The following is a 21,021-nucleotide window of genomic DNA, read 5'->3' on the forward strand; positions in this document are numbered from 1 at the left end:
TGTATATGTATATATGTATATATATGTATATGTATATATATATGTGTATATGTGTATATATATATGTATATGTATATATATATATGTATATGTTTATATGTATGTATGTATGTATATATATATATATATATATATATATATATATATATATATATATATATATATATATATATATATATATATATAGGTATTTTATGTATCTGCTGCTCTTATAATCTCACAAATCAGACAATAATTATTACATCTTAATTCTTATGACAGAAAGCTTGAATCTCGTTGAACGTCGCACATTCTTTCACTTCCTGTGTTTCGACCAATCCTGTGGCTTGAGGCAGGGCTCTATAAGCACGTCACTGGTGACACAAACTAAGCCAGCAGGAGTACGATGTAAAAGGTGTCTGTAAAGGTTTCAAAACAACATTTGGTGGACTGACCACTTTAGAAACACACACAATCCCATTCTGAAAGCTACTCTGCAGTGAAACAGGAAATGAGGCGTAAAGGCCCGAGTATGTTCCCATGCTCGCGCAACGACCACACAGACGCTTCGACGCACTCGTGACACCTTTATGGTTCTTCGTTGGGTTTTAGTAAGCGGACCAATCACAGCCCTTGTCTGCGTCGCCTCGACGCACGACAGGCCCTTGCGGTTGACGCAAGGAGGGTCCGCAAGGACGTAAGGGCTCCGTAACCCCCCTTGCGTTGCGGGAATGTGGGACCATAATCAGCCCTTAACCCCGCCCCTTGCAGTTTCTGGGGGGGGGGGGGGGGGAATGAATAATAAAGTACCACTCTTTTACTACCTCACAGACACTACATGTCACTGGCCAAGTGCAGCGGGCCGTGCCCCCCCAGTGGGGGGACCCCCGGGGGCCCGTCCCCGGCCAGCAGCAGCAGCAGCAGCGTCTCTGTGCCCCCGCTACTGCCCATCCTGAGGAAGGTGTGGGTGCTGGGCCTGAGCGTCTTCTACGTCTTCTCCGTGTCCATCATGGTGTTCCCGGCGCTCTCCTCGGGCATCCAGTCGGTGGACAAGGACTCGGGGAGCCCCTGGACCAACACCTACTTCGTGCCCCTCAGCTCTTTCTTGCTCTACCAGACTGCGGACTTCTGCGGGCGGCAGGTGACGGCCTGGCTGCAGGTGCCTGGTCCCACCAGCAGGGTACTGCCCGCCCTGGTGCTCTGCCGCACCCTGCTACTGCCCCTCTTCATGTTCTGCAACTACCAGCCGCGGGACCACCTGCACACGGTGCTGTTCGACAACGACCTCTACCCCATCGCCTTCAACTGCCTGCTGGGCCTCTCCAACGGCTACCTGGGCACCCTGCCCATGATCTACGGGCCCAAGGTGGTGCCCCGGGAACTGGCCGAGGCCACGGGGGTGGTCATGTCCTTCTTTCTCACCCTGGGGCTGGCGGTCGGCTCGGCCTTCTCAGTGGTCATCGTACACAGCATTTGAAAAGACAAGAGGGGACTCGTACTTACAAGAGCCGTTCTGAAATGGTGCTGTGGCACCCCCTGCTGGACTTTAATGGAACACAAATAGTTTTTAGCACGGTACACGTGTGTATATAGTTTAATTGTTAAATTTAGTTGCAGATTCATGGTGTGAAGACAGAGTGCCTTGTAAATAAGTTATGACTGGGAATTCAGCACAAAGTCAAACTACAAAGTCCATTTATATTGTCTGCTCCTATGCCAGGCTTTAGAACCTCTTGATGGTGAAGGTCCTTAAATGTAGCATTAATTAAGCAAAGCATTTAAGTAAATGTTGGTACATTTCATATTGTGGGGTTATGTTTTAATGATTGACATGTACTTGCCCGTTTTATAAAGATATTTTAAGTACAAAGTTAAGTCTTTGTTATCGGGATTCTTACGCTTGGATTTAAATGAAAGCAGGTCTTAAGTTTAGTTCTGGTACAACTCGCTGAACAACAAAGATAATGCACCCAGTAATTTTGTAACTAACTTTCAGCTGCAGCCCCCCCCCAAGTAAACTGAAACAGACCCAGGTCAATTTAGATAAAGCAGTCTTTTGTCCCTAGGGTCAAAGAACACTTTGCAAATAATAGAAGCTGTTAAACATTAACATTTTTCCCCACACATTCTTAAAGCAAAGTTTTTGTATGAAATCAGACAATGGTCAAAGTGTTAAAAAGATGTTCTGAAAGTCCAATCCAATCATTTTAATTCAAGTGTTAAAATTTAAACCAATCACCTCAAGATAAGACGCCTCCACTGATGAACGAACAAGATTCTTACAGTAAGTCAGAAATCAAATATACACAGACTGTTGCAGGAACGTACAAACAGGAGGTGAAGGGTGGGCTGGGTCAGCATTACCATATTCAACATCACGGCTGGACAACGAATATAAACAGTTGTTAACTCTTGGATCAGATTCGGTCGAACTGCCAAAACCTCAGACCCTAAACATTGTTAATTAGCTTAGCCATAAGCCAGCTATAAGGAGAGTTATGGTCACAATATTAAATGCCTTTTCTTTAGAATACTTCAGTGACAGACACAGACACTGACACACCAAGTCGTCCACATTGCAAGAAGCTAAGCTCCAAACCCCTACCCAGGGTCCCATCAATCAAAAAAAAAAAGATGCAAGCCTCCTCATTAAACACCATTCCCCCCCCCCCCCCCCCCCCCCGAAAACCCAAACCTTCCCTCAACGCTTCAAGGCATTTCAAAAACAAGTGATGAAGACTTGGGATAAAAAAAAAAAAGATTAAAACTGAAAGCAGCTCTACAGTGTTTCATCTTTATTACCTAAAGACACAAAGTGGAAAATTCAAGAGTCTTCATCGTTTGTTACCAAACGTGACGCTTGCAGTGAGCCACCGCCTGAAAGACAAAAGCCAACGGGTTAAACACCAGCCCCACACCCACGACTTCACTGTTGAAGGACTGCCGTGCTGCCGCCCCACTACTCACATTGCAACGGTTCGCCGTCTCCATGTTCTTGCACCAGAAGGCAGGACCCCAGCTGCACTCCTCCGCGCCCAGGAGTTTCTGCCCCGCTTCCGGGCACGCCCCCACTTTCTGTTAAGGCACCACCACGACAGACGTCAGCATGGCAATACACAAGCAGCAGCTGCCCAACACACCCAGCTTAATGAGTCAATTTATCATGTAGTTGAATTCCCACCCTCCTGGTATTAATGCCACGGCACGAGGACAAGTAATTTAAATAAATCTCAAGAGACTATCATAGATTCAGGTTACAATAGTCACGTCCCGGTCCTTACCATGCACACAAAGTCTGGGTCCATCATCTGGAGTAGCAGCTGAACAAGCATGGGCTCATACTGCTGAACGAGCTGGTCACACTGTAGACACAGGAGGGGTCTTTAGAATCAGAACTAGGTACACAGATAAGAAAAGCTCACAGAGAGGAAGGATAAGGCCAAGGCAGCGCACCTCTGTCTGGACAGACTCGGGGAGGAAGTTGCACACTTTCCTCACGGCCGCTTCGATCTCGGCCTCGGTGGCGTTCTGCTCCAGGATCCCGTCCACGTAGCGCACGGCCATCTTGCACACGTCGCAGTAGCCGCCCGTCGTGTAGCTCGCCAGGTCCAACGCTGCTGCACATCCAATACACTACTCATGCTTTTTGTTTTACATACGCTCAAACGTTTGGATTGAGAAGAAATCCAAAATACTATCCAGTTTATGAATTCTAGGCCATAAAAAGAAAACTTTCAGTTCTTCTGAAAGTATTTCCTTTGAAATTAAGCCAACACTTTTAACGAATACAAGTTGCTACACATGATTAAGAAACAGGTTAGGCATGGACTAAAAGTGATCTTGAACGCTTTCAAGATATCTCCACTGAATAGGGAGGGGTTGTGGACTAAATAAATATACATGTCATGAAGATTGATTTGAGGCAACCGTGAGGCCGATACTAATGGACTTAAAAAAGCTAGGGGTAACAAATAAGGATCGGAGACTAAAATCGGTTTTTTTCCCAGATATCCATCTCTCCAACATTCAGATGAGCGGTGTGGGCGGCCATACTTGCCGAGATCGGTCTTGCAAATGGCGGCGTTCCAGAAAACATGACGTAGATGAACCGTATTAATATGTGTGACGCAGACAGATGCGCCCACATCATGTAAACAAACGTTTTTTTGTTTACATGACGTTTTTTTTTTTATTGATTTTGAATGTTAAAACCCAAATAAAAAAGCCGGAGACTCCAACATTAAATGTATTCGTTTTCACGGTTATTCAGCTTCTTCTCCGCAAAAACACGACCGCATTGCATCATGGTATACGGGAGTAACATGTAGGGAACATTGTATGCACACTCAAATTTTGGGTATTTTAAGTGCACTATATCGTGCATGAAATTAACCACTGAGAATTCGAACACCACTACAAAATGGCGAGCACCCTATATACTGCACTTTATCCGTGACGGAACGATTTCGAACATAGCTCGGGAATCAAACCCTCTACCTTTCAGCTGGGCCTCAAACCAACCCTACCCACGTGGCTATCCAGCACACGGGGTGAGTAACCAGTTTGAAAAATTGTATGCAACGTTCAAACCTCAGAACAGAATCAGGAAGAGATGGGAGCTCACGGATAAGGCTGCGGCCTGCGCCCTTGCAGAGTCCCAGCACGGTGCAGATGCTCTTGGGGTCAGCCTGCTGGACCAGCAGCTCGATGATGGCCTCGCCGTACGCCTCGATCAGGTCTTTGCACTGCGCGGTCAGGGTGGCGGGCAGCATGTTGCACACCTTCTCCACGGTGTGAATCACCTGCGCCTGAGGAGATCAGCAACAACAGGGTCGGACCCACACCTACAATGGATGTGCTGCAGACATGATGCACGACAAGGACACAAAACCCACCTCTGTGGTCTCGTCTTCCAGCATGCCCTCCACCTCCTTCATCACAAACTCACAGACGGCACACTGGGGGGCCTCCTTGTTACGAACCATGGGCTGGAGGAGAAAGGGCAATGTTTAAAATAACCAGCCGAGGGCGACACACACACTTTGCGTCCTAAAGGGACCACGACTTTGATTAAATTTACTTTTTACATAAATTTTCTTAATGTGGACGATTGCATTTTTTATTAGACCAAACCTGCTAGGATTATTTCACAGCAGGTCAGATTCAGAATATAATCTTTTTAAATCATCGACATTGCCACACCTTTTTCAGTTTCTAAAAGGTCCGGGTGCGTTTCATGAGGAGGGCGTCACGTCGGCCATCCACGGACTTACCTTGGCCTGCTTGAGCGGAGAGTCCAGCTTGGCAGCGGGGACGAGCCTCTGAAGAGGAACGGCCCTGGCGGGCTGCAGCTTCATCATGGGAGTGGACTTGATGGACGCTGGGCAGAAGCCTACGTGGGTGCAGACGTCCTTGGGTTCCTGCGGGCAGGAGACATAAAAACATTAAAGTCACCGACTCACCACAGAGGTGGACACGAGTGCCTCACCGAGTCAAGGGTCCCTTTAAATAAACCACAGGCAACCCGTCATGCAAAGAGCCACGCCCCGCTTTGTTAGTTAGACAAATGGCCTTTACATCTCCATCCCTCTCCAACCGAGAAGGCGCAGCAGCATGCAGTTCAAATGGGGAAAACTCACTCAAATAAAAATATACCCCGTTAGTTACACAATCTAGGTCGAGTTAATCTAAATTAGTAAACCACTGTTTATCCAAAACCGGTGTGAGTAGGGAGGGTTTGGGTTTAGTAGGCTACAGTCGAAACTGGAACTCATGCAGGTTGGGGTGAGCTGCTCTAATGTGTGGGCGAGGAGGAAGCAAGAGCCGAAGATCACAGAGATCACAGAGAGACCTACCTGTTCCTGGGAAGCAGCAAACATGAACCCAGGAGGGAAGAAACAGAGCAGGAAGACGGATGAACGGATGGGTGTGAAAATAATGGTCAAAACAAATACAAGTGATTAAAGAGATGTCAGAATTAAAATAGAGAGGCAAAGGGAGCAGGGGTCTTGCAGTAACAGAATGGGCTTCATTTCACGAGCCATTAGTATCAGGAACCGTCTCATTTAGCTCAACTTAGGGTATTTCCGAATAAGCATACGTATCATTTAAAAAGATCCAAGCAGACAAAGACCTACCATAGACAAGAGTTGCTGGATAACAAGTGGGGCGTATTGGCTGATGTACTGCTTGCACTGCAAAGAAAATAACCAAAATGCAGTGTCATCACACAGAGTAAACAAACAATATGGCCTCAATTATATCCCTCAAGGTTCAAACGAGGCAACAGTGTCGACTAATCGCTCCGGGCCATTACCAGATCAGACATTCCTGGGCCCAGCAGCTCACACTGGCTCTCGATCTGCTCGATCAGAGAGTTGACGAAGCTCTCGTTGGCCTTGGCTTGCTGCTGGGTGTCGGTCAGGAACTTGACGCAGTCCTCGCACACAGCAGAATCCCCCTGAAAAGATACAAATCTGTTACACGCCATTTAAAAATGGACTGCATTTACATGGCGCTTTTATCCAAAGCGCTTTACAGTGTGGCCTGACTTTGACACACCCAGTGGAGTCACCCGTGCAGGGCGACAGCCAGCTCGTCTGGAGCAGTTAGGGTTGGGTGCCTTGCTCGGAAACACCGCGACACTAGGCTAGGAGGAGCCGGTGTTCAAACTAGCAAACCCTGCGGTCACTAGCCAACCCGCTCTACCTCCTGCGCTACTGCCGCCATGCACTCTCAATCCACACGCGACTGCAAATGGAAAGTCAGGGGGAGTCGTGTGCAGCATACCAGAGATGCGGCCTTCGGTGTGGGGGCCTCCTGTTTGGGGGCCTCCTGGGGGAACAGGAGCTGGGGCACGTTGAGGAGGAGGGGCGAGACGCGCTGGGCCAGGTCCAGCTGAGGGATTTCGTTGGACTGGATCTGCTTCAGGTACTGAGCCATGACCAGCTGCTGGGAGCGGCACAGACCCATGGCTGCGCAGGCCGCACCGGGGTCATCCTGAAAACACAGAGCCATGGAGGTGAGACCCCGCAAACCACATTTCATGTCTGCTGACTCCGGTAGTAAACCAGTCCGACTTTATAGTGCGGCTCTATAATAAATATGACGAGTTGCATCATGTTAACAATAAAACGTCTAATAGAATCATATTAAAGTACGATATTAGATGAGGCTCAACTAAGCAATGTCTTGCTGACATTACTGTATAATAACAACCCAAATTCTAGTTCAATATTGAAAGCATTAAAAAAAAAAAAAAGTAAATATAAGGAACCAGCATAGAGTAGAATATCAGTCCACTAACACCCCAAGCTTAAAGAGCACCCCATAGGAGTCCAAGATTTGTCTCTGCAGGTTCTAAACAAGGGGTCCTCATGATTCATGTAAATATTTTCAGCACATTATACAAATATTTGACTGTGTGGGACATCTTATCGTAAGAAAGCCACATTGGTTCTGCAGCTGAGCATAGCAGAGATAACAAAAATGCTACAAACTGCATGAAACTCAAGTATCAAGTCTTTTTTTTTTTTTTTTGAAAGTTAAACTAGCTTGGTTTAATGAAAATACACACATAATTGTCCAACAGTGTCACAACGCTAAAAAGACAGTTAATCAACCGTTGCGATACTAAGGATTCAGGGGGAGTCACACACACACAACGTTGTTAGTCATGTGCAGAAGCAGGGTTGCACAACAAGGTCCCTGTTTCCCAAGGAGTGGCCCGACTCACTTCTCCATCAATGGCCCTGATTCAATAGTATTCACTTCCCCTCACAGACACTTCTCCTTTCATTTAAGTGCCCCCCGCTTTCATCTCAATTGATGTGACAAAAAACTAAAATAATACGGGGGACGTAGTCCCTCATATGTCGAGAGTGCTGCCATGCTAGGACTGTTTTAAGTTATGGTTTACTCTCGATTCCTATTGAAAATACAGGGGATGGGTAGTCTAGTATTTGACTCTCAAATGAGGAGGTTCGTGGTTAGACACCCCATGTCTGCAGACCAGCTGCAGGCATTATTGAGTGGGAGGCCCCAGCCGCTACGTCCAAGACCGGCTGGTTCCTCTTGGACCTAGCCGGCCTTGTATGGCGGCCTTGTCTGTAACTCACCAGTTCTCCGGTGATGATCCCAATGATGATGGGATAGTAGCTGTCCACCAACTCCTTGCACTCAGCAGTCAAACCCTTGTCAGGGATCAGCTGGCATGCCTTCTCCAAGTAGCTCAGGATATCCGCCTGAAATCCATTTTTTTATGTTGTCAGACACCTTTACATCCTACTTTGTGAAATTAAACATATCTCCCACGTTGGTCATTAACTGACTCCAGGTGTCTTCAGGAGGACACTTCGCCCATCTCACCTGAGTGGCGTTGTCCTTCAGCAGCTGTTCGACCACCATCAACACTTCCTTACACAGGTCACATGGCACCGCTTTCTACAACACAAACAACAAGCCTTTCAGACCAACGACTGCAGCACAGCATAAACACTGGTCAGTCGGTCAGTTAGGAAGATCCTGATAGTTTAAAGCGTTGAAGAGACGCAAGCCCACATATGTATCAAAAGACCGCAGCCACTACATATACACAGGGTATTCAACATTTACAATTAGGGCATTTAGCAGATCCTTTTATCCAAAGCGACTTACAATAATGAGGTGGAGCAATACATCGCAGTACAGTAAGGTATATGCATTGAGTTTCAACGAGAGTACACTTGTTAAACTGGGGCACGCCCATCACTTTATCACAGCTACAATGTGGGAGAAGCAGGCGTGTGTCCCACCATCTGGGGCTGGTTCCACACGTTCTGCTGGCAGTGGATCACCGCTCCGCAGATGGACGCAGTCTTGACATTCTGACACCAGTAGGGGGGTCCACGAGCACACTGCTCCATCCCGAGCAAGGGGGTGGCGACCGCTGAAGGGCAGAGGGAGATAATAAGCTTGAGACTCATGCAGGTTTCTCCGTTTACAGACGGGGAACCAGATGGGATAAAACCCTACTCAGCAGAAGGCAGGGTGTTGGTTTTTACGTAGACAAACTCAGGATCATGTCACGTGCATGCATTTCTGGCTATGTAACCCCTGGCGAAACATCGACCGAATGCATGATGTGCAAATAGTATGTTTGTTGTGAACCCGTCTAGAAGATAAGAACAAAGGTTATACAATGCCATTTGATTGCAACTGAAGGTTTAAGAGGAAGCAGGTACATGCTTGAGTCAACAAAACAATAGCAAAGCTCACATGACAACTACTCAACAAGATTGGTTCCCATTTCACCAAGAGAAGTGTTATTACAAAAACCTTTAACACAAATGGCAAACTTCTAGTTTGAGGATGTGGCAATACAAATAAGGAACTACCCATCTTTCTTCAAAAAGGGGGGATTAATTTGGTAAAGGTTGAACTTCCTGGTTTGCAAAATGAATAAATAACTTGATGGGAATAAATAACTAACACCCCACGCTTAAAGAGCAGCCCATAAGAGTCCAAGACTTGTCTCTGCATGTTCTAAACAAGGGGTCCTTATGATTCATGCAAATATTTTCAGCACATTATATAAATATTTCACCGTGTGTGACATCTTATCGTAAGAAAGCCACATTGGTTCTGCAGCCGCGCATAGCAGAGATAACAAAAAAGCTAATTTAGAATCACAAAGGACAAACTGCATGAAACTCAAGTATCAAGTATTTTTTTCCTTTTAGAAAATTAAACTAGTTTAATAAACTGGTTTAATGGAAATACAGTTTTAAGGATTCTGTCTAACCCGAGTTTCATTATTGATGAAGCGACACTTCCTGTATTGTGGGAACATTTCGTTCATGCAGCTAAACCGCTGAGTAACGATCCTCCCTTTATAACCAGTTTCATCGAAATATTCCACATTACAGAAGACGATTCAAACAGGTGAATAGCCACTAGATCATTGTAATGTCCAAACTCTGAGTACTTGTTTACCGTCATTCTAGAGCTAATCAGCTCCAACCAGTGGCTAACGTTAATAACCACAGCTAACTGTTACTAACAAGCTCCACCAACAAAACCATTAAGGAAATATTAACTAACAACTTATTTAGGGCTCGACACTCTGAGACTTTAAAAATGTCTAAGAATCCTAAAAATCATTCGCGATCAAGCAAGTCAACAGAGCAAAAGATTGCGGGGGTTTCTTCATGGAACAAAAACAAGTTAGCTTATCTTAGCTTCCCAAACCACAATCACTGGCCGTGCTACGCTCACTGCTTTCCTTCACTAACCACACGTATCGGTGTTAAATTGAACATCATTAATTATATTTTTCTGTAGTTTCTATACGTTTATTACTTGTAGAAACCTACGGCGTCATGTTGTCGCACTACATAACCCCGGGTTTGTTACGCAACCACACGTTTATGAAACCCTTTTTTTTTCTGAACAAATTAATCAAACGCATCTCATATTACCTGAAGACACGAAAAGCAGAGCGAGAAGCAGCATGACTGCGCAGTGTTGGGGTGTTGAAAGGTGCTGTGGGTCTAATCGGGATGGACGCGGTCTCTGCAATGCAGCGCGGAGGCCTTGTTGTTGCTTTTATGATGGCTCACCGTCAGGTGACTCCGTCTCGAGACATGTGACGCGCGCCCCCGCTTCCCCCCCGCGCGTCTGGGGGCGCGCGCCATGGAGGGTGTGATCTCATCACTTTATCCCTATTTCGGTTTGAGAATGATTGCATGACCGATCGAATGTGACACGAATGCATAATGGATGCAAATTGAACTAAACTTTATTTCTGCTTCTTCATTTTAAAAATCAGGAAATTAATACATTTGTTCTAAAAGATCACAACTGTAATACTGTTCAGCTTGATACTGTATATGCTGTGTAATATTTAAACGATTTTTGCAATCGTTTTGCAAAGGATCAACAGACCTTGTTTTACACTACGAGTATGTGCTCTTTGTTGCTTTATGCAGAATCAAGGATGATTAATTTCATGACATGATAGCTCCATTTACAAAGTATATGTTCCATTCTGAAAGGATTGTAAGGATTGGTTTGAGGGGTATCTGAATCAAAGTGAAGGTTAAATTAGAAATTAGTGTTTTTTTTCCTAAACTGCTCACAACTTATGTTAATTTAATATTTGGTTGATTGTCGTATTCTGCAGGGTCCACCGTGTCACGTCTTTGGAGTTTTTGGTTACATAACAAGGTCCAATTCCTTGAAAAGTGTTTGAAGACATTTTAAGATATATGGTTTGCTTCATGGACATTCTGTATTTACAGGCAAAACGCTGAACAAGAGGTGGATCTTGGTTCCTGTTATCTCAGATTAGAGGAACCTCTCGTACAAAAAAACCTCTGTGAGCTAAAAACAGAGTTAATGACCATGCAAAGAGGCAGCCATAAAAGCCGGAAAGGTAAACTAACAAGATCACAAAGTTGCACAACCTTTTTGTAGAAGTCTTCAAAATGAGGAACATTGAAGATTTAAGAATTAGAATATAGTTCACTTAAAATATCCAGTTTTATCACACAATACAACGAAAAAATACAACAACATAAGAGATAACTTGGATTCAAGCAATTTAAATAGAAAATATTTATTTATAACAACTTCCAATTCCAGCAAAAATGGTGTACGAAAGGAAGCAACAGAGCAACTGATCACGCAATGGCTCTTCTGGAGGTCACACCTGCAAAAAAAACAACAAGTTAGGGCTATAGCTATACGGAAAACCACACTTAAAGGAGTCCGGCCACTCCTCTCATATCATCATTATTCCTAAAGATTCAGAAGCTGTTTCGCTTATTAACTGAGGTTACATTCTTTAACTAATGTTTCAGTTGTCCTACACACACACACACCATTAATAATGTTTTTCACTGATAATTTCAATTGCTCTGGGTACTATAACTGGTTTCATCGCAACATTATGTGTAGCCTAACGGTGCAATTATGTTAAAATGCATATCATATGCCCTGTAGAATGAAATACCCATTGACTTGCTGGTGTATCAACATCAGCAGCTGCTTACATTCATCTATTTACTGACGGCTTTCTGGGACTTTGATGAATCGTCCCCACAGCAGGGTCCTTTGGCCACCACCTCATCCTTCTTCAAGAGCGTCGGTCTCACTACGTCCACATCCCGGTACAAATGATCCAGCAGACCCTTATAGATGTTAGGCGCTGCGTAAAAGTCTATCAAGAAGTATGCACCGCGTTCGTGCCGCTGGTTGTGTTTGGAGATCTTGTAGGGCAGCAGTCTCTCTCCCAGGTGCTCGAGGTCCCTGACCACGGCGCCGCGCTCCATCAAGGTCTCCACCGTCCGTCGCAGGGTGGCCACAGTTTCGGGTCTCTGCATCACCTTTGAGTATAAGCGACAGTTCATAGCGAGGCATGGTTCGGTCTGTTTGAAAAGAACAACGGAGTAATGCACAGAACTCAAATGTATGATATATTTGGTAGCAATTCTAGTCGCAAGATGACATGACCATGGTTCAAAGGCGTCGGTTGTTGATGACGTACAAACTACGCGCCACTGTTTTGAACAAATAACATACAACGAGAACGTGGGCCATGGAAATGTTTGCATACAACTCTGCAAAACACGGATAGTTTAAGATATATTTTTATGGTTAAAACTTGAAAAAAAATTGAAACTCAATACCCAATATCGTTATACGATTGTGTTTAAAGGACCGGCGAGGACGTCATAACTGGGCGACCAGTGTTTCGCGCACATGCGCGTGTCGCCAGCTCCAATGCCCACACGTGAGATCGACGCGTTCCTTCCAGACCTAACGTGGTGAAGATGGCGGAGAATAAATCAGTCCCCAGCGATCTTTACAAATCCGTGTACTCCTTTCTGCTGGAAAACAAATTCGCCAAGGCGGCCCAGCAGTTTCTGAAGCAGACTAAAGTGGTACGTGCCCAAGACTCTTGTTCGGAGCCAGTAAGACGTTCGCAGCCGCGACTTGAGAGTTGCGACTGCGATGCAACTCCTAAGCTAGCTACATGCACACGTTTCCACGAGGGGTAGATGGATGTACTTGTATTGGTGTTGTATTTATGTTTTCTAATAAGTCGCAACTAATTATAAATGCATACCGGCTTGTACTTGGAGGTAAAACAACTAACTGGAATATTAAAGATGCTTGTTAACAACAAATAAGTCACGACCCATGCATCTGTAAATACTCTATACGGGCTAATATAAAACGGTACACAAAGTACAATTGCTAATAATTCTGTTTTTTCTTTAACTTTTAGAACCCGCAGGATGAAAATGAGGAGAGATTACTCGACATCTACAACTTTTGGGCAAAGTGAGTAGCTCGTTATTTTTTGCACTTTCTAACACCGTACAATAGTAGTTCAATAGGTACGTCACAGCCTCACCTTACTAAAAAGAACATGTTCTGTTGCATGAAAAGTCATTGTCATAAGTCTGCTCCAGCAATGTACTATTATTAACGTGTTGCGCTCAAGCTGACCACTTCTTCACAAGATCTCACTATGTTCTTGTTCTATTACTAGGTCTCCCGAGGCAAAGAAACGAAAGGCAATTCCCGGCTCTGCTAAAGCCACCAACGGACCTGCCGCTAAGAAAGCGAAGGGTGCTGCAGAAAGCTCCAGTAGTGAAGACTCCAGCGATGAGGAGGTGGAAGCGGCTGCCGCTAAGACCACCCCGGCAGGTAAACGCAGTCCGGCGTCATTAGCATCACCCAGCCATTTTAAGCCATTTAAGTGGCTTTACCTTTTTTGTTCATTCTTTTCTTGCAGTTGTGAAGGCTGTGCCTACTAAAGCTGCAGCTGCCAAAGCCGCATCGAGCAGCAGCGAGGATTCCAGTGAGGATGAGGCTCCACCTGCAAAGAAAGCTGCTAAGGCCACACCTGCTAAGGCCACACCTGCAAAGGTAGACTGAGGGGATTGTGTTGATTCATAAAGATCTGCGATGCACCCACTCTGCCCATGGCAGCCTCATGTGTGTTCTGTGGTGTTAAATGCGTGTGTCGCCTGCCTGTAGGCTCCAGCCCCGACTCCCGCGGTAGCAGCAGCAGCCAGGAAGAAGGACGCCAGCTCCAGCAGTGAGGAGTCTGACTCTGAGGATGAGAAGGCCCCCAAAGCCCCCGCCACCAGTGAGACATTATTACCCGAGTCAAAGTATTGGTGGCTGCTTCAGCATCACCGCTGATCTAGTTCGTCTGGGTTTTATATTTAATATATATTTATCTTGTGTGATTGATTGACAGAAGCGAAGGCTGCAGCAGCCACAACACCGAAGGCCGGTGTGGCGGCTAAAGCGACACCGAAAAAGAAGGAAAGCAGCAGCGAGGACAGCTCTTCAGACTCTGAGGACGAGGAACCCGCCAAGGTACGTTTCACTTCCAGGGCAATCTTTTTGTTTAGATTTTTTTTCAAACGTGTATTCTGGTCCTTTCATCCGGAGCCTTCAGACAAAATAAGCGTAGGCTTAACACTAAGAGCCTGGCCGTCGATCTTATCCACTGTATTGCTTTAGGTTGCGGTCAAACTAATCCAGTGTTACCCTAGGCTGCAGTCAAGCCGGCGCCTAAGAAGCCTGCAGCACCTGCTAAACCCGCTGCCGCCGCTGCAAAATCTAGCAGCGAGGACTCGTCTGAGGAGGAGGAGGAGGAGGCGGCTCCTCCCACCAAGAAGCCCAAAGCAGGTGTGTTCCCGCTCTTTGTGACGGATGTGTTGTCATGCACGGGTGCCCTTATGGATGCTGACCAGCTCTATCGTGTTAGGAGCGTACAGCGCTGTCCCGCCACCTGCCCCCGCCGTCGCAGCAGCAGCAGCAGCCCCCCAACCCAAGGCCAAGGACGACAGCTCCTCAGACAGCAGCGACGAGGAAGAGGCGGCACCAGGTGAGAAAAGTACCGATACGGCGTCGCTTGTGGCCGGCGCTGGGTGCTTGCTTGATTGAAGCTCGGCTAATGCCCCTCTTCTGCTCCCAGCTAAACCGGCCCCCGTCAAGACCACCCCGGCCAAACCCAAAACCCCTGCGAAGAAGGCGGCCAGCTCTGACAGTTCAGGTAAAGACCTAGCTCCTCTTGGTGGCTTCTTCTGTTGGACACGGCTCATTAGGGCTGTAACGAGATGCGTATCGAAATCTCGACATTCAAAAGACACAAACCTGTCTCGCGGTGTGAGAGGGCAGAAGCTCGACACGCCCTTTCTAGCTCCCATTATCCTTCCAGTCCAGATCCAGCCACGTGGTATGAGCCGTTAGTGCCAGGGTTTCCCTTGTCGGATAATAGAAAAATTAAATGTCAGACAAAATTGTATCTCTCCGGTCAAATTGTCAGATGGAAATTTGCTAATAATCTGTCTAAATAATAGTCTGCTGACACCGCTCCTCTTAGCGATGCAGTAAATCTGCGACAAGATGCCCTCGCTGTGATGACGGCACTACGTGGCTACGGAGGATTGCATTCCTCCAAGTCCTCGTATGCGATATGAACGACTTGGGGCAAGGGCGCAAAAATAGCCTGTGATCCCCGTCTCTTGTGTTTTGTGTGCTTTGACCGGCAGTTAGTCTGCTTATAGGTCAGAATGAAGCGGCCGCCGATTTTTGACAGGCTGGGTACTTTATTCTACTCGTTCTTTCTTCACTAGACACACACACGGTACCGCGCACACACACAGAGCCATTTGCGCGCGCACACACACGGAGCCATTCACGCGCGCGCACACAGTCATTCACGCGTGCGCACACACAGTCATTCACACGTGCGCACACACACAGAGCCATTCACGCGTGCGCGCACACACAGAGCCATTTTCGCAGGCACACACGGAGCCATTTTCGCACGCACACACGGAGCCATTTTCGCACGCACACACACCCTACTCGTATCACTAAGCCTTGTTATTGCGACTCAGAATTTCATGTTCTTTCCCATCTATTTGAAAGTTGGGCTATTAAACATATTGTATTCTATACGACCTGGTTATGTCATTATTTAAGCCTAATAAGAAGCGATAATAGGATATTTGACCGAACACTAAACCTATTCAGGTCACTTGGACCAGCACCGTTTTTCCTAGCGGGAACGCTGGTTAGTGCAACCAAACTATTCAAATTACTATTATTTATTTGACATTAATATTTTCAAACACGTAAGCCTAAACCACAAAACTAGTTGAGAGTTTTTGCCTACCTGCAAGCATCCTCCAACTGCAATCTTTGGTTATTTATTCATTTTGCTATACTTTAATAGTATTCTTTCTGTTAAGTGTTCTAAATTATTTATTAAATGTTATATTAAGTTAATTGTTCTACAAGTGTTTGGTTTAAATAAAATGCTTTTCAAATGTAAAAAAAATCGTGCGATGTATCGATCCGTGGGTCAAAAACCATGATACAAACCGAATCGTCAGTTGGTGTATCGTTACAGCCCTACAGCTCATGCGTTACAAGTGTTTATAAAACAGTGGTCCATGCTTCTCCTTTCAGACTCCAGCTCTGATGAAGAGGAAGTGAAGAAGAAACCCGTAGCCAAAAAGACCCCAGTGAAGACTACCCCGGCTAAGGCTGCTCCTGCGAAGGAAGACTCTTCCTCAAGTTCCGAGGAGGAAGAGGAGGTGAAGAAGACCCCAGCAAAGGCGACTCCTGCTAAAGCCGCCGCAGCTAAACCTGCGCCGGCTAAAGCCACACCTGCTAAAGCCACGCCTGCTAAAGCCACGCCTGCTAAAGAGTCTTCCTCTGAAGACTCCAGCTCAGATGAAGAGGAGGCGGCGGCGGCAGTGAAAAAGCCCGTGGCCAAGGCCACTCCGGCGAAGACCCCGCCGGCCAAGGCGGCCCCCGCCAAGAAGGACTCCTCCAGCGAAGGTGAGCCCTAATGTCATCTGTTTGTCGGGTGTTTTGCTCAATATGTTTTAAACACTATCACTCCCTTCTCAACTATCTTCCGCGTGGTCTATGCAATGTATTCAGAAACATTTGTTGCCCATCTATCAAATCTTCAACTAACTCAAACTCCTTTTTGAATGTGTCCACACAGACAGCAGCTCTGAAGACGAGGCCCCAGCTAAGCCCGCTGCTAAGCCTGCAGCCAAGCCTGCAGCCAAGCCTGCCAAGCCCGCCGCCACCTCCACGCCCAAAGCCCCGGCCAAGGCGGCAGAGAGCAGCTCAGACTCGTCATCCGAAGAGGACGAGCCTGCAAAGGCTAAACCAGCCTCCAAGCCGGCCACGCCCGCCGCCGCCAAGCCTGCTGCAGAGAGCAGCTCCGACTCGTCCTCTGAGGATGAAGCTCCTGCTAAGGCCAAGGCCAAGCCCGCAGCGGCTAAACCAGCGGCCTCCAAGCCGGCCACCCCGGTAGCAACGCCAGCTGCTGCTGCAGAGAGCAGCTCCTCCTCTGAGGAGGAAGAGGCGGCCAAGCCCGCGGCCAAGTCACCTGCAGCCAAGTCACCTGCTGTGGCCAAGCCGGCGGCGGCCCCGGCCAAGAAGGCTGCAGAGAGCAGCTCCGACAGCTCCTCTGAGGAGGAGGAAGAGGCGGCCAAGCCCGCGGCCAAGTCACCTGCAGCCAAGTCACCTGCATTGGCCAAGCCAGCTGCGGCCCCGGCCAAGAAGGCTGCAGAGAGCAGCTCCGACAGCTCGTCGGAGGAGGAGGCGGAGGCGGCGGTCAAGCCTGCAGCAAAGTCACCTGCTGCTAAGTCACCTGTGGCCAAGCCAGCCCCTGTGAAGAAGGCAGCAGAGAGCAGCTCCGACTCCTCTGATTCTGAGACGGAGGCCCCCGCAAAGACCACCCCGGCCAAGACCACCCCGGCCAAGGCCACCCCCGCTAAGGCCACCCCCGCTAAGGCCACCCCCGCTAAGGCAGCAGCCAAGCCCAAGGAGTCTTCCTCCAGCGACAGCAGCTCCGAGGAAGAGGCGGCCCCCGCTAAGGCCACCCCGGCCAAGACCACCCCCGCTAAGGCCACCCCCGCTAAGGCCACCCCGGCCAAGGCCGAGTCATCCTCCAGCGACAGCAGCTCTGAAGACGAGGCACCGCCGGCCAAGAGCACCCCGGCTGTCACTCCCAAGAGCACCCCTAAAGCCAAGGCTAAAGCCGCCAGCAGCTCCGAAGACAGTTCCTCAGACGAGGAGGAGGCGGCGGCGGCGGCGGCGCCCAAGGCAGCCACGGCCCCCAGTACACCGGTCACCAACGGTAAGCCTGGATAAAACACGCAATCCGTTAAAGCGGGGCTAGAGTCGCGCCTAGCCACTGTCCCAGTGTCCTGGTGTGCTAGAGTGCTCGCAGATTGAACCTCTTTTGTTAATTCATTGGCTGCGGTCTATAACAGTGACCCAGTCAGTCACCAACTCAGACGCACTTCCTGTCCACCTACCTGTCGTACACTATCTGCAAAAAGTTGAGGTTTATGACAGATTTTATTATATTGTATATCCATCCACACTCTTAAGCCAAATTCACTGTTTATTCAGGTTTATATCACAATGGTAAGGAAGGATATTTGCGATAGTAACAATAGTCCTTAAAGGTTGTTCTTAATGATTTGTGTCCCATGTGTTTTCCTTTTCTTTAATGAATCTAATTTGATATGCATGAGGCCACTGTCTCAATGAGGATAATAACTATGTTTTTTTATAAAACAGGAATAAACGGTAAGAGTAAAGCAGATGACTCTTCTGAGAGTGAGGAGGAGGAGGAAGAAAAGACCCCCAAAACAAAGAAGGTCATAACAACGCCACAAACTTTCCCCAAAGTCCACGCAAAGGTACGATTAATCACTCAGACAAGTGATTGTCAATGCACACACAAACACAAACCCGCACACGAATAGAGCACCGCATGAACCAAGGTGCACAGTGTGAAGAACATTAACTCAAATGAACTCTTGCCCTTGTCATTGTCTGACAGAATGTGCCTTTCCGTAGAATAAGAGAGGAAGAGATTGAGGTGGATCACAGACTGGCCAACAACTCGTTTGACGCCAAGGTGAGCGCCATTGCGTGGTCAGGTTTTCTCTCAAGCCCTCTGCTGTCATCGTTACTAATAGTAATGAATGAATTGTTATTTTTTGGGGGGGGGGGGGGGGGTTACTCTGATCTACTGATCAACTCACTCTAGCGTGAGTAGATCAGTTTGCTGGGACAACACGATACAGACTAAAGTACATTTATGAGGATGTTGATTTGTCGACATCTCACGCAAAATATTTTTTGTGTCAACATTGGCGCCAGTCGTGTTGGTGGAACGTCGTAAGTGCCCTGATGGCACCGCAGCGTTGATTTAAGGCTCTAAAGATCTCCACGCTCTAGTGCCAAACCAACAGTTGGCCGTGTGTCGGTGCCTCAAAATAAACACGGCGAGGACAGCCTGTTCTGGCTATCGCCACGCAAGCTGGATAGGTCAACACACTTGGCAGTTATTAAGTTGCTTAATTAATAATAATCATCAACAGTGCTAGCTTTTGGGTTCACACTATGCGGGACGCCACACAGTAAAACGTGTATCTTGACGACGTGTCTTGCGCTCTCCCTTGTCCAGCGCGGCTCAAATGGAGACTGGGGCCAGAAGGCCAACGACGTCCTGAGGTACACAAAGGGAAAGTCCTTCAAACACGAAAAGACCAAGAAGAAGCGCGGCAGCTACTGCGGCGGGGCCATCTCAACAGGCATCAACTCCATCCGCTTTGACAGTGACTGAGGAGGTCCCCCCGCTCAACCGTCCAACCACACCTGAACTGTTTACCCCCCCCCCACTAGAGAGAATCCCCATCATGGCAGGACTTGAAATATCCGAACCGAGGATTATGACACCACCACCCCCCCCCCCCCCATTGGCTGCCCGTAGTCAACAAGAGACTCATCCTCTAAGATGACCCCATGGAGAAGGCTACAGGAGGGGTGCCCCTCTATTGTGCCTTACGTTGATGGCGTTGAAGAGTGTCACAGGTTCACACACTGCTGTGGCCACTAGGTGGCGGTAGGTCCCCAGTTAACGTTTAGTTTATTTTTTACTTAAAATGTGTTTTGACTCTCTGTCCTTAATCATCCATTGCGATATCTGGAATGAGTTTATTTGTGTATATGAATGTTAAGAAATTAGCCATATATCATTAAACGTTAGTTGAGCCGGCATATAGAATGCCATGGATCTTTGTGTTAAATGGTCTGGTGGGGGAATTCAAATTAATTGATTAGTTTAACTTTAAAACTGGCTATGAGAACTTGAGTTCTTTGTTTCCATGTTATACAGCTAGAGACCTGTTTTATATTTTAGTATTTATTGCACCGTTTTAGTCCCGTTTTCTTTCCTAAGCATTAAGCAACCATGCTGAATTTGAAACTCCTATCAAAAGTAGGTGGGCCCACCCCACTCCAGATTGTTAAGTGGCGTACTATTGCGGTGTTAATACGTTACCATCCTGATTGACAGTCCTGGGGAATTTAAATTACTTGACCCCAAGTATGTGAATTTCACGTGTTTGACCATAATCGGCCAATATCCCCCTTTAATTTCGTTTTTCTGTATTGTTTTTTGTTACTGTAATTAAAATCTTGAAAATTAAGTCTTTGGCGCTGTTCCTGATACGGTAGTGCAAACGTTTCTCACTGTCTCCAGTTTAATTGGTTTCTCCCTGAACTGTGCTCACCGTGCGACGCTCTCACCTGACTGCACATCAGTCAGCATCCTGTAGTTTCATATTGGTGCTTTAGTCTATTCACATCCACAAGTCATCAGCTCTGTTCTCCTTGCTAAATCAGCTGAGAAACCCAACAAATGAAAGATTCATCATCTTGGTTTGACCTCAACCAAGTGTGAAACTAATTGAGCTTGAATATGTAAAACAATGGATTTGATTAAACGTTGTTGCCTATAATTCTCTCGTCCTGGCATTGGCTGCTAAAGTCAGTCCCATACCTTGATTTATTCGCCTCTTCCATTTTTGCATAAACTATCCAGTCGTACTGCCCAAATCCTCCAAATGTAGGAATTCTGGACCATGGTGTGCTGCAAGCTTCTCTGCACACAGAGCAGGAAAGATTTGACACTTGTCAAGTCTAGTG

The 21,021-nt window shown here is 47.0% G+C and overlaps 4 protein-coding genes and 1 non-coding gene across 10 annotated transcripts in view; 3 read left to right on the plus strand and 2 right to left on the minus strand.

Moving 5' to 3' along the window:
• Window positions 1-2,303, plus strand: part of slc29a3 (solute carrier family 29 member 3) — an 8,365-nt gene extending 6,062 nt beyond the window's left edge. Inside the window, exon 6 of the mRNA XM_030378282.1 lies at window positions 811-2,303. Coding sequence (XP_030234142.1) covers window positions 811-1,456 — 646 coding nt within the window. The 3' untranslated portion in view covers window positions 1,457-2,303. The remainder of the gene's footprint in view (window positions 1-810) is intronic.
• Window positions 2,147-10,610, minus strand: psap (prosaposin). Of its 3 annotated transcripts, none has more exons than XM_030378273.1 (15): window positions 10,437-10,610; window positions 8,772-8,905; window positions 8,347-8,421; window positions 8,097-8,222; window positions 6,769-6,978; window positions 6,296-6,439; window positions 6,117-6,173; window positions 5,835-5,840; window positions 5,253-5,399; window positions 4,875-4,967; window positions 4,604-4,787; window positions 3,433-3,596; window positions 3,261-3,341; window positions 2,947-3,054; window positions 2,147-2,856 (listed from the first exon to the last, which is right to left on the minus strand). In XM_030378273.1, exons 1-15 carry the CDS (start codon window positions 10,468-10,470, stop codon window positions 2,824-2,826), a joined length of 1,596 nt encoding a protein of 531 aa, XP_030234133.1. In that variant the 5' UTR covers window positions 10,471-10,610; the 3' UTR covers window positions 2,147-2,823. The 3 variants fall into 3 exon arrangements, with proteins under 3 accessions (XP_030234133.1, XP_030234134.1, XP_030234135.1); XM_030378274.1 differs by having other exon boundaries at window positions 2,753-2,856; window positions 3,433-3,593; XM_030378275.1 differs by lacking the exon at window positions 5,835-5,840 and having other exon boundaries at window positions 2,753-2,856.
• Window positions 10,611-11,550: 940 nt separating this feature from the next.
• Window positions 11,551-12,518, minus strand: mrps6 (mitochondrial ribosomal protein S6). Its single transcript, XM_030378292.1, is given in 3 exon segments — window positions 11,551-11,668; window positions 12,012-12,347; window positions 12,349-12,518. Coding segments are annotated over 2 exon segments (360 nt in total). The 5' UTR covers window positions 12,379-12,518; the 3' UTR covers window positions 11,551-11,668; window positions 12,012-12,017.
• Window positions 12,519-12,676: 158 nt separating this feature from the next.
• On the plus strand, window positions 12,677-20,522 carry nolc1 (nucleolar and coiled-body phosphoprotein 1). 4 transcript variants are annotated; one of them, XM_030378260.1, is made up of 15 exons: window positions 12,677-12,902; window positions 13,250-13,305; window positions 13,517-13,674; window positions 13,763-13,896; window positions 14,008-14,119; window positions 14,234-14,355; window positions 14,535-14,670; window positions 14,750-14,869; window positions 14,960-15,037; window positions 16,462-16,836; window positions 17,009-17,343; window positions 17,455-18,154; window positions 18,604-18,725; window positions 18,869-18,946; window positions 19,499-20,522. In XM_030378260.1, the coding sequence occupies exons 1-15, from the start codon at window positions 12,792-12,794 to the stop codon at window positions 19,655-19,657; spliced, it is 2,796 nt and encodes a 931-aa protein (XP_030234120.1). In that variant the 5' UTR covers window positions 12,677-12,791; the 3' UTR covers window positions 19,658-20,522. The 4 variants fall into 4 exon arrangements, with proteins under 4 accessions (XP_030234120.1, XP_030234118.1, XP_030234121.1 ...); XM_030378258.1 differs by having other exon boundaries at window positions 17,009-18,154; XM_030378261.1 differs by having other exon boundaries at window positions 17,009-18,154; window positions 18,886-18,946.
• On the plus strand, window positions 18,186-18,322 carry LOC115560551 (small nucleolar RNA SNORA3/SNORA45 family). Its single transcript, XR_003979783.1, has one exon. It is a non-coding gene; the product is annotated as a small nucleolar RNA SNORA3/SNORA45 family (small nucleolar RNA).
• Window positions 20,523-21,021: the final 499 nt, after the last annotated feature.

Source organism: Gadus morhua, chromosome 15 (assembly GCF_902167405.1).
Source record: "Gadus morhua chromosome 15, gadMor3.0, whole genome shotgun sequence".
Taxonomy (NCBI): Eukaryota; Metazoa; Chordata; class Actinopteri; order Gadiformes; family Gadidae; genus Gadus; species Gadus morhua.

Coding starts and splice junctions, on each gene's coding strand:
- nolc1 (XM_030378258.1), top strand. CDS start 12,792: ATGGCGGAGAATAAATCAGTCCCCAGCGATCTTTACAAATCCGTGTAC. Junction 14,356..14,534: donor AGGACGAGGAACCCGCCAAG/GTACGTTTCACT, acceptor GTGTTACCCTAG/GCTGCAGTCAAGCCGGCGCC. Junction 16,837..17,008: donor GAAGGACTCCTCCAGCGAAG/GTGAGCCCTAAT, acceptor GTGTCCACACAG/ACAGCAGCTCTGAAGACGAG.
- psap (XM_030378273.1), bottom strand. CDS start 10,470: ATGCTGCTTCTCGCTCTGCTTTTCGTGTCTTCAG. Junction 4,968..5,252: donor CTCCGCTCAAGCAGGCCAAG/GTAAGTCCGTGG, acceptor TTTCTCCTCCAG/CCCATGGTTCGTAACAAGGA. Junction 3,055..3,260: donor ACCCAGACTTTGTGTGCATG/GTAAGGACCGGG, acceptor GTGCCTTAACAG/AAAGTGGGGGCGTGCCCGGA.